This window comes from Ovis aries, chromosome 4, assembly GCF_016772045.2.
Source record: "Ovis aries strain OAR_USU_Benz2616 breed Rambouillet chromosome 4, ARS-UI_Ramb_v3.0, whole genome shotgun sequence".
In the NCBI taxonomy this organism is placed as follows: domain Eukaryota; kingdom Metazoa; phylum Chordata; class Mammalia; order Artiodactyla; family Bovidae; genus Ovis; species Ovis aries.
In genome coordinates this window covers 44,919,766-44,931,813 of record NC_056057.1, presented here as the reverse complement: position 1 = coordinate 44,931,813, position 12,048 = coordinate 44,919,766, and the positions used below count along the sequence as shown (strand labels likewise).

The following is a 12,048-nucleotide window of genomic DNA, read 5'->3' as shown; positions in this document are numbered from 1 at the left end:
GTGAGTATTCAGGGTTGATTTCCTTTAAGATTGACTGATTTGATTTCCTTGCTATCTAAGGAACTCTCAGGAGTCTCTCCAGCACCACAGTTCGAAGGCATCAATTCTTTGGCGCTCTGCCTTCCTTCTTTATGGTCCAGGTCTCACAACTATATGTGGCCACTGGGAAGACCATAGCCTTGACTATATGGACTTTTGTCAGCAAAGTGATGTCTTTGCTTTTCAACACACTGTCTCAGTTTGTCATAGCTTTCCTGCCAAGAAGCAGTTGTCTTCTGATTTCATGGCTGCAGTCACCATCTGCAGTGATTTTGAAGCCTAAGAAGAGGAAATCTGTCACTGCTTCTGCCTTTTCGTTTTCTGTTTGCCATGATATAATGGGGCTGGATGCTGTCTTCGTTTATTGAATGTTGAGTTTTAAGCCAGCTTTTCCACTCTCCTCCTTCACCCTCACCAAGAGGTTCTTTAGTTCCTCTTTGCTTTTTGCCTAGAATGGTATCATCTGCATATCTGAGGTGGTTGTTGTTTCTCCCACCTATCTTGATTCCAGCTTGTAACTCATCCAAACTGACCTTTCTCAAGATATACTCAGTGTGTAAGTTAAATAAACAGGGTGACAGGCAGACAACCCTGTCGTATTCCTTTCTCAATCCTGAACCAGTTAGTTGTTCCATACAGGGTTCTAATTGTTGCTCCTTGACCCACATACAGGTTTCCCAGAGTCAGGTAAGGTGGTCTGGTATTCCCATCTCTTTTAAGAGCTTTCTACTGTTTGTTATGATTAACACAGTCAAAGGCTTTAGTGTAACTGATGAAACAGAGGTAGATGGTTTTCTGAAATTCCGTTGCTTTCTCTATGATTCAGCGAATGTTGGCAATTTGATTTGATATCTGGTTCCTCTGCCTTTTCTAAACCCAACTTGGTCGTTTGGAAGTTCTTGGTTCTTGTAATGCTGAAGCCTAGCATGCAAGATTTTAAGCATGACCTTACTAGCATGGGAGATGAGTGCAACTGTCTGATGGTTTGAGCATTCTTTGATACTGCCCTTCTTGGGAACTGGGATGAGGACTGACTTTTTCCCATCCTGTGGCCACTGCTGGGTCTTCCAGATTTGCTGGAAAAGACTAATTTTTCTTAACTTAGGTGTTATCTACTAGCCCCCAAAACGTGGACTATGTGGTGTTTCCATGAAGGAAAATAAAAATTTCAAATACTCCTTTTATGAACTGGTATAATAGAAAGTGTGTACCTTTTAGACCTCTTTTTGCATTTGTTTTTTCTATCCTAAGATTAAAAACAATTTTAAACATATAGTTTGTGATGTTTATTCTTCACAACATCTCCATGAAATAAAGTCTGTTCCAGATGAATTATTTTGTAAGCTTTCAAGAAACTGGAGCGATCTGTAGGGCACATGATTAGAACATAGCCACCCTGAAACTAGTGGAAGTTTTCCTTCTGTCCATACCACATTCCTTCTACCAGAATTTCACTTTTTCCTAAGTTCAGTAGCAGTATGGAAAAATTTGGTTTGTGCCATTAGTGTTTGTTTGTTTGTTTTTAAAGAGAAAACTGCCTTGTTCCTAGTTTCTGAAGTCTAAAAATTACTTATTTTAGCCTTGGAGGATGCAGCTGAGTTATATTTAACTATAGCATTGTACTTCATAGGTTTGCAAATCATTATATATTTGTTGGTTGATATGTCAGCTAATAAACCAACTATATTAATTATACTTCACTATAGTTTTGTATCTTTTACTATTAGGAAAAATGTTTCTCTGTTTATATTCATGTTGAGGTAGTACAGGAGTTTGACAGGTAGAGTTTTTAATTTTGGCCTGTCTACTAAAAATTGTCCCTCTCCTTCTGACACTACAAGAATGAAGTTGTTAGCCACTGACCTTCAACACACCCTGAGAGGAATTCAGGGCGGGGATCTGGAATGAGGCACTCTGTGCTCTTGGAAAAACTGGCAGTACAGGCCTTCAGATAGTTAGATACTTGGAGAAGATTTTATGAGCCCAATTTCTTGTATATTCTCACATCTGGAAAAAATCATTAATGGAGGCATCTGCTCCTTGTGACTAGCAACAGCCTTCTTGTGACCAGCAGCAGCCTTCTGCCAAAATGTGTGACTAACTACTCATATCCCCCTTTCACTAAAATCGCATACATACGAACCTTGCCCCCTACCTCTTCAGAGCTGCCTGAAAGGCTGTCTTTCAGGTTGTAGTCCTCATTTTACCCAAATAAAACTTAACTGACAACTCTTGTGTTGTTCCTTTTTTTTTTTAAAGTCAACAGGCCCTTAAATTCATTGATTTGTGATGGTACTTTGGTTGGCATCTGTTTAATCTGATTTGTAAACATTTGTGTTTATTATATATAAAAAGGTATGGGAGAGTTCAGAGGTAATAAACACATTGGATTGCTTTTAAAGAACTTATGGGGGACTGGTGGTTCAGTGGCTAAGAAATAAAACTGCGGATAGTGGTAGGGGCGTGTACAGACAAGTACACAAAAGTCTATACAAAACAGAACATGTTAAGTGTGATGGGAATACAGAACAGGATGAGAAATATTTAAAATGGAGGAATTTGGGAGAAACTTGTAGAGAAAGAGGAATTTAGAAGGCCTTCTTGAAATCCTTGTTTGGAAAGAGAAGAAGTGTTAATTTTGGCAGAGAGGTAGAAAAGTGGAGGAAGTATGGTATGATTGAAACGTGTGAGAAGATGGTAAGCAATAATGTTGGGTAAGTAGGGTAGTGTGAGATTTCAGAGGGTCTAAATACAGTTCTAAGTGCAGTGGGGGAGTGATGCTAGGTTGTTGAATAGCATAACAACGAGGACTCAAATATGTATCATTGATTTAGATAATATTTTGTAGTGTGTTACTAAAGGATTACATTATTAATGCATTTGTGTAGACTTTGACATCAGTTCAGTTGAGTCGCACAGTTGTGTCTGACTCTGCGACCCCATGGGCTGCAGCACGCCAGTCCTCCCTGTCCATCACCAACTCCTGGAGTTTACTCAAACTCCTGTCCATTGAGTCGGTGATGCCATCCAACCTCCTCCCACCTTCGGTCTTTCCCAGCATCAGGGTCTTTTCAAATGAGTCAGTTGTTCGTATCAGGTGGCCAAAGTATTGGAGTTGCAGCTTCAGCATCAGTCCTTCCAATGAATATTCAGGACTGATTTCCTTTAGGATGGACTGGTTGGGACTCCTTGCAGTCCAAGGGACTCTCAAGAGTCTTCTCCAACACCACAGTTCAAAAGCATCAATTCTTCGGTGCTCAGCTTTCTTTATGGTCCAACTCTCACATCCATACATGACTACTGGAAAAACTATAGCTTTGACTAGATGGACCTTTGTTGGCAAAGTAATGTCTCTGATTTTTAATAAGCTGTCTAGGTTGGTCATAACTTTGACATAGTAAAAATGCTTTGACAAGGTATGGTGACTAAAGCAGCTTCAAGGAGAGAATTAGCTCAGGGTAACTGCCTGTGGCAATATTTGAATGTTATGCCTATGGTTAGCTCTATTTTCACAATTGGATTATTTTTATATCTTAATACCTTCTATCAGGTCATTTGATCAGAAGTTAAAATCCTCTTAGAATCCTGTGTTTAAGGTACTCAGTAAGTATAATATTCTACTTTTTTTCTGTAAATTAAACTTAGTGTCATAATTTAGCATATAAAGTTATTTAGCATGAACTATCATGATAAAAGAGATCTCTTCCTGGACAGTCAGAATTAAAGTAGTTGGAAAAGCTTTATAAACAATCTTCATTATTAATGAAATCGTTTGTTGACTTAAATGTGTCTTTATGCTTTGTCAGATGTCTGATTCAGGAATGCATCTTAGCATGCTGTAAAACCTGTTTTAAAAATAGATATGAGCCACTCAGTGTCTCTGAAAGATTGTTGACACAGTGGAGAAACTGTTAAATGAGTTTGCGGACCAGAACTTACCTTTACATGAAGAAGGGTGGTGTTTTGGTGTTTTTTTTTTTTTAAATAAAATTGAAAGTTTATTTCTGTAGGTCCATATGAATATAACTAAAATATTTAGAACATTTTATTTACCTAGGGTAATGTTATAGTTGATTTTTGAAATTTATTTCCAAGGATAGCATAGTATAAACCAAAGCATATTAAAAAATGCTTTTCACATAATTTTATTTGAACCAGGTACTGTTTTCCTAACTTGCATTGAAGCATTTTTCTTAAAAACAAAACAAAACTGTTTATATGTGACAATTTAAATATTCTTTAAATGTATTAAATACCTCATATTTAATAGATTGAGTAAAAAAATTCTTTCACATTTTGTATATGAAATGCATGGTATTTACACAGGTGGGACATTAGGAAAAAGGATTTTTACTTTGGTAGATAATGTGGAATTTTCATCAGTGAAGATTGGGTGAGATTAAAGGACAGTAAAGTGAAAAATTGATACTGTCATACATTCTGTAGAATTTTTTGTAATTTGCATTTGGTAAGGTGGGGACAGAAGCGGGGGAAAAGGAGAGTTAAACCAGTTTGGAAAACATACACATGTCTTAACAGTTACAATGACTGTGTAATGTTTTAATGAGTAGTCTACTGACAGAATCAAGGGAAAACCTCTAGGACAAAATCTGTTTACAGTTAATGAAATATTCCCAGAGGCCTCCAGGAAAAAACAAAGGGGAGATTTTAAGTTGGTAAGGACAAGCTTCCTCCCAAAACCTTGGTAAGAGAAATGAAGGTAGTCACATTTGACTGAGGAAGTTCAGAGGATGTGAACTTTGAAGTCTCTAAATAATTGGTGTGTATATAGTTGAGAATTGACATTGCAGTCTTAAGATAATTAGGTGGTGGTGGTGTTTAGTTGCTCAGTTGTGTCTGACTGTTTTGGAACCCTGTGGACTTATAGCCTGCCAGGCTTCTCTGTCCATGGGATTTCCCAGGCAAAAATTTTATTTTAAATGTCAATAAAAAATGATTGAACTTTGTTTTCCTTCTTTAAACTGATTGCAATGTTTAAAAAAATGAACTATTAATACTCCCTAGTTACTGAATTGGGGAACTTTAAAATATAAAATTGAGAATATAATTATAATTGAGCATCGATATGTATTAGACGTTGGAAAGCATTTTATGTTATTGTTTTATTTATTAGTCACAAGAATCTTATAGAGGATAGATAGGTACAGTTGTTCCTATTTTATAAATATAAGAAACTAGGTCACAGAGGTGAATGATCTCTTCAGTGTTACGTATTAGCTTGTGGAGCCATTTGAATCCTTGTCTTTTGACTCTGTACTCCTCTTTTCATGATATGTGGGAATTTATGAGGTTTTCACAACATGGTTTACTTGAATTTGACCAATTAAAGATATAATCAGTATCTTAGGAAAGGTAATAAGTAATCTGGTCTCTAACACTATCATAAATATAGGCCATCACAACATCATAAATCAACTATATTTCAGTAAACGTTAAAAAAAAATACAGGCAGTAAGTAAATTCTGCCTTAAATTTTAGAAGTTGATCTGACTATTTGAACTTGCCAGTAATTATTGTCATTATATTTGAATCATTATGCCCTCCTAAAAATGGAGTATAAAAACCTCTGGTATTTTGTTTCCTCTGGGTGAACTTGGCCCTTGCAAATCTGCATGTGCCAGGATTGGCTGAGGAGGGTGCTCTTGACTCTCAGAATTTCCTTGAGATCCTGTTTGGCCTTGGATGATCCCAGTTTGTAAAATGAATTCTGGGGCCAGTATCTGCATTTGAACCTGTTTAGGCTTGTGCTTAACACCTGCCAGAGGTACCCTCCTGTGCCAGTATGGTATTAAAAACTAGTAAACTATTTCAGAGGTTACTGGAATCAATCTGGAATTAATTTTCTTTAGGGGTAAGGAGCCATTAAGTTTAGTATCTAGAAGATGGTTATAAAATTGTCTGTGATGAATTTTTAAATATTAGCAAACTGATACCTGAAAAGTCCTTAATATTAGTTATTCGTGTGTAATTAACTCTAATATTCACTTAGCATTTAACATACATTAATTAAGTTTCCCCAGCTATTTGATCTCAGTTCAACTTTGTGTTACCAAGTATCAGGGAAAATTAAATGTGATTATAAATTTTGGCATCTCTGTCAAGCTATCCATTAGCAGCAGTAATTGATGCTAGTTCCTAGGATAGAAGCTAAAACACAACTGATCTGTTACTGAGTTAATGGATTGATTCCTATCATATGTGAATTTATAAATGAAAAATTTCTTGTATACCCTGAAAATTCTGAAATTTATTTAAATGACTTATTTAAAAATTCAACTATTTTATAAGAAATTTTAAATGTTCTATTCATGTAGAAAGATCCTTCTTTTATTATGGCAACTGATTTTTTGTTTACCTAAGAGAACCTGTTGCTAAAATAGTAATGAGGAAGGGTGTAATTTAAGTATAGTCATACACCCCTTGCTCTGCAAGTAACCAGAGTGCTATGTATACATGTTGTTCAGTCTCCTTTTAGAGGGTGGAAGTCAAGAAGTCCTTTGTTTTTCTCTCTCTTGCACAGCCTAAAATGACGAATGTGTGATTTCAGTGGAATAAATGGCGTCCAAAGTCACAGATGCTATTGTGTGGTATCAAAAGAAGGTAAGTTGACAACCAGAGCTTTTACTTTTTAAATATTTTTTATGCATATTTTAAAAATTTGATGAATTTGTGTCAGATATTACCTAAAATAAGAAAGGTGATGCTTAAAAATATTTTTCTTTAATTTTTACTCCACATTGTCAGAGTATCTAGATTATTTTCAGTTATAAACCACATTTCCAGGATTCCAGTTCACATGTTATGAAAGCATTACATTTTTTCTTGCATTAATTTCGAGAAGAGGTAGGTTAACAGAGCTGTTATAATTTTATAACTATTTTACAAGGGTAACTATAGGTTTAATCTCTTTCTTGTAAGCTACAATTCAACAGCTGAATCTTTTCAGTAAAATAAACCTTTGGAGACTGTATTTTCCAAACTGAAATATTAAAATGTTTATTTGACATTTTAGGAATAGTTGTCATAACTACTTAACTAGCTCTGTCATGCTATATGTTTCAAAATAAGCTTTACCAATTTAATGTTTCCTTTACAAAGTATAAGTTCCAGTGCCTTTTTTTTTTGAATATACTCCTATTTACTCCTAAAGAGTGTTGTTTATACTCTTTAAAATGTACTGTTGTTATATGTGATATCTTAGATTTTTAACTTCTGTAGTGAATTGTGTTTGTTTTCACGTTTAAAACATTTTTATGCCTTATTCATTAGGTCCCTATTAACAAAGGATAATTAGGTATTTAAAGCTTTTCCTTTGTATGGGAAAATCAGGCAATTTTAAAATTTAGTAGTAAATAAATGGTAATTAGCACACTAAAGATTAGACAAACCCAAGAATACAGTCTGTCTTTGAATATGTTATTTCTTTCTGGGTAGAACATACCACAGATAATTCAGTATCACATTTTTCTCATGAAGTAGTGAGTTGGATGGAGAAGGCAGTGGCACCCCACTCCAGTACTCTTGCCTGGAAAATCCCATGGACGGAGGAGCCTGGTGGGCTGCAGTCCATGGGGTCGCTAAGAGTCGGGCACGACTGAGCAACTTCACTTTCACTTTTCACTTTCATGCATTGGAGAAGGAAATGGCAACCCACTCCATTGTTCTTGCCTGTAGAATCCCAGGGTCGGGGAGCCTGATGGGCTGCCGTCTCTGGGGTCACACAGAGTCGGACACGACTGAAGCGTCTTAGCAGCAGCAGCAGCAGCAGCAGTGAGTTGGAAGTATTGGTGTTGATCACACTGTTCAGTCTTTTATGTTTCTATATTAGTGTTAAAGTTACTTTTAAATTTCCATTAACCTTAAAGAAAGCTGAATTAAAGAAAACTAATTGTTTTTGCAGATAGATCTTTGAAAGCTTTTCTGTTAATTTCTACTTATGAGAGAAATGCTTATCAATCTAACTTTTTATGTGCAAACATTTCAAACTTCACTAAAGATCATTTATAGAAGGTATTAAACACTAAAGATCATTTATAGAAGGTATTAGCTTAACTGACCTCTTTTAAGATCAGAGAGTTTGAAATATTATATTCACATTCAGTAAGCACAGTAACACCCTTCTTATCTGAGGGTCTAACAGCTTTGGATGTGTGTTAGTCGGTCAGTTGTGTCCGACTCTTTGCGACCCCATGGATCACAGCCCACCAGGCTCCTCTGTTCAGTGGAACTCTCCAGGCAAGAACACGGGAAAGTGGATTGCCATTTCCTTTTCCAAAAGCTTGGGATATGTGCAACCAAAGAATTCTCCAGAGCAACCCTAATAGATACAACAAATTATATCTAGCAATCATAACCACATCATAATCACCAGAACCATTAACCAGATTTGATTTGCTTGATTGTTTTATTTTGCTTTTAAATTTAATTTTCTTGGAAACATTACTTAATCTTTCAAGGCTTATTAAAAAACAAAATAGCACCTGTAAGTAGCCTTTCCTATCCTTATCCAGCCTCTGAGCTCTGTTCCCAGAGGTAGTTGTTTTAAATTCCTATGCCCTGAATACTTATTTAACCAGAGTTTTTAGTCATTGGGAGGATGGAGGCGGGTTAGTCGGGAGAAATCATAAAAAAATGAAATCCTAATTATACAGTCAAAAATCAATAAGAAATCATTTACAATGTAATATACTGTGATAATATTTCCTTTCAGTGCAATAGTTTATATTTTTTGCTTGGTTTTTCTAGATCTTGAAAGTCTCTGACAGAACTGGAGAACTTTTGTTATAGTCAATCCCATTCGGGTATTCTACCAATTTGTTTTTTTCCTTCTTGGGAATGACCTTCTTAGAACCCTCTGTCCACCTGCTGCATTCTTCGGTGGATTGTTCTCAAGTCATGCCTGTCACCTGCCATCTTGGTATTTTCTTTTATCATCAGCCTGAGAGTTCCTTTCACTGCTCTTAGATCATACAGATTTGTTTTCCTCTTAAATATATCCTAGTAAAAAGAAGTCCTTTCAGAGGTGTTCATCTTTCATTGAAAAAAGAAGGCTTGAGTACTGAAGCTTGATATTCCTGATTATTTGACTATGAGCAGATGATTTGATTTTTTGAATCTCATTTCTCTGAATTAATTAATGATTCACAACCTCTTTTCAGTCATTTATCTTTTTGAAATTATGATGAAATTTCCAGTTTCCAGGTTCTTATTTCCAGAAAAGTGTATATAAGGAACAAAAAAAATTTTACATCTGATTCAAGCCCCACATGAAGAAGTCCTGGGTTAGGTGATTGTAAATGTTTTAATATTTTAGCATTCTTTGATTTTGTGTCTGTCATTCAGTAGTTACTCATGTTATATACTAGGAGGTATCACTATAAATAAAAACCGGGAAATTTCAACTTCATTTTCTTGAATATTTCTTTAATTGTAACTCACTTTAGAGTCACCTTTTTAACTGGAAAATGGTGACATTTTCATAATTTAGTTTTGAGTAATGAAAATGAGCTACCCCCAAAGACCATTACTTGATTTATGGACTGCTGTGAACATGAATTCTAATATCAGATGGGAAATTTCCAGGAGGAAAATAAGTACAAATAAATTGGTTTTAAGTATTAAAATGTGTGTTGACGACCTAGGTAAATATCTTGTTAAAAAAACTTTTAATAAATTTCGTGGTTTATTTTGAGATTTTAACAGTTCACTAGTGTCTAATCTAAACTTCATTTTGTACTGTCATGGCCATCTATAGTCATGAATTTGAAAGTTCCTGTTGAAGCAAAGTGATTTTCAGTGTTAATTTGGAAGACTCATTTAACCCTCAAGAATGGTAATAGAAGAAACCAGAATAGTTTTTGATTAATATTGGGCTTTTGAACTTTTTTTTTTTTTTAAATAGTACAGTGCTTTTCTTTAACATTTCTCCTTTCTTGTTCCTGAGAAGACGGGATTATTTATCTTTCAGAAGGCATCCTAAGTAGGGGCTTAAGTTATAGGAGTTCAAAGATAATTGACACACTAAGTATTTCTTTTAAAAAAATATGACCTGTAGAGTTCTATTGTAAATATGTAGATCATATTATGAGAGAATGAGGGTATGTTTTCGGGAAATGAGTATGTAAAAGCAGAGTGGCCCAGATACAACTCCAAATTTTAAGGAGGCACTAGTGACACTGTATAGAAATAGTGAAACAGGGAACTTTACTTTATAGAACGAGGAAGAGCTGTATACATCTTGGTCACTGCTTTTATGGAGTCAGTAGCCAGCAAGAAAATTTGAGTGAATTATGTTTAATAGCTTTTAAATATGAGCCAACAGTGGAATTTATTTAGTAGTTTAAATGAGAAACTGGCCTTAGTATCATGAACTTGATTGATAACTACTGTCAACTATTGATAGTTGGGAACATTAAATTCTCTACCATTTTAGTAAAGTTCAGTTGTGTATACTTGTGTGTGTGTGTATGTGTGTGTACTAAGGACATATGTAAGGCATTTCAGAGCAAAAACTTGCCCAGGGTCACACAGATGGTTGAGAAGTATTAAGTGTCAGCTTTCATTTCCAAAAACCTGTGCTATAATTTGCAGTAAGACAAATCCAACTCAGCCTATCTTTGGCAAAACAAGGGACATTTTTTGTCTTTCAAACTAAACTATGAAAAGTGGTGAAATGCATCTCAGGGTTGACTGAATTCTAAGACCAGAGCTTCATCAGAGGTGTCTTATCTGTCTCTTTCTTTCCTACTTTCCTTGAGCTGACTTGTTTCTTCCTGCCACGTACACGCAAAAAACTTTACTTGCTGTAGAAATATCCCCAGAGGTGCCTCCACACTCCTTTTAGCTCCTTAAGGAGGATGTGTGGAGGACTGGAATACAGTGGGTTTCCTACCAAAACTATTCCCAACCTTTTTCCCTGTTGGAAGAACCTCTGTTTTGTTAGGGAATGATTATAGAGCTGTGTGGCCTGGGAGCATATATCTAGTCTCGGAGGGCATGAATCCTGATCAGTCTAAGACAGTCTGAAAGTCTATTTCCATTGCCCAGTGATTGGCTTAGAAAGAGGCACATATTCCGTTTCTGGCTGATGAGATATGAAAACTTCTGAGGAAAGTCTTCCATATCTTAGAAGGAGACCCAACAATAATAATAGCAAAAGCTATATAACATTTATTATGTACCAGGCATTTTCTAGGTGATATATATAAATATATAATCTAACATAAATGAATGAAATGAGATACAGTGTCTGCTTCCTGTCTCTGTACATTTTGGGTGAATCTCTGCTGCCTGAAGCTGTTGTAGCAAACTTACTCCCCAGAGGGGAACAACAGGCAGAGTTGAAAGATGGAAAGAACCTGAATTTTTTAGGATTTTTTGAGCCATGGAATTAACTAACTCTGGAGATATCTTACTTTGAAACTTCTTATTGTATGAGATACTATCCCCTCATTTTTTTCAGCTACTTGAAGTTTAATTTCCTTGCAGCTGAAGGCATGCTAAATAATTACCAAGAAATGCTTTCTAATGGTATGTGGTTTCCTGCATAGTCCTTTTTTTTCCCTTTGAATGGTTATAGAGTAGATACAAGATTAACATCTACCAACATAGAAGTCCTGAGCCTCAGACCAATGGATTTATCACATTTTCTCTCTCTTTTTTTTTCTTGAACTGTATTCTTACAGGAATCATTCAATCTTTAATGTAATTTAAAACTACTGTGCCTTATAGTATGATGTGATTAAAAGAGCATTTGTATTTGATTTTGTGATATTGGTTAGCTTGTAATATTGAGTATGTTACCTAATCTGTGTGAACCTCAATTTCTTTTAAGCTGAGGAGATTAATGCTTCTTCTGGTGTGCCTGAAAGGCTTGTAAAGCAATAAATCAACTTTGAATACAGTTTTTAAAAAGGTTTTTATTACTGGTTTATGAATTGCTCAGTAATATGCAGTATCGCTCTTAAAAATGATTTGAGTTTGAGTTTT

General features: G+C 35.4%; 1 protein-coding gene across 7 annotated transcripts in view; it reads left to right on the top strand.

Annotated features, from left to right (window-relative positions):
• The window catches only part of PHTF2 (putative homeodomain transcription factor 2), a 134,270-nt gene that overhangs the window by 35,944 nt on the left and 86,278 nt on the right, over positions 1 to 12,048 (top strand). For 4 of the 7 annotated variants that reach the window (XM_060414649.1, XM_060414646.1, XM_060414650.1 and 1 more), the window contains exon 1: positions 6,523 to 6,660. In XM_060414649.1, coding sequence (XP_060270632.1) covers positions 6,616 to 6,660 — 45 coding nt within the window. In that variant the 5' untranslated portion in view covers positions 6,523 to 6,615. Of the gene's footprint in view, positions 1 to 3,589; positions 3,643 to 6,522; positions 6,661 to 12,048 lie in introns of those variants that run through there. The other 3 variants (XM_060414647.1, XM_060414648.1, XM_027968562.2) reach the window with 2 other exon arrangements.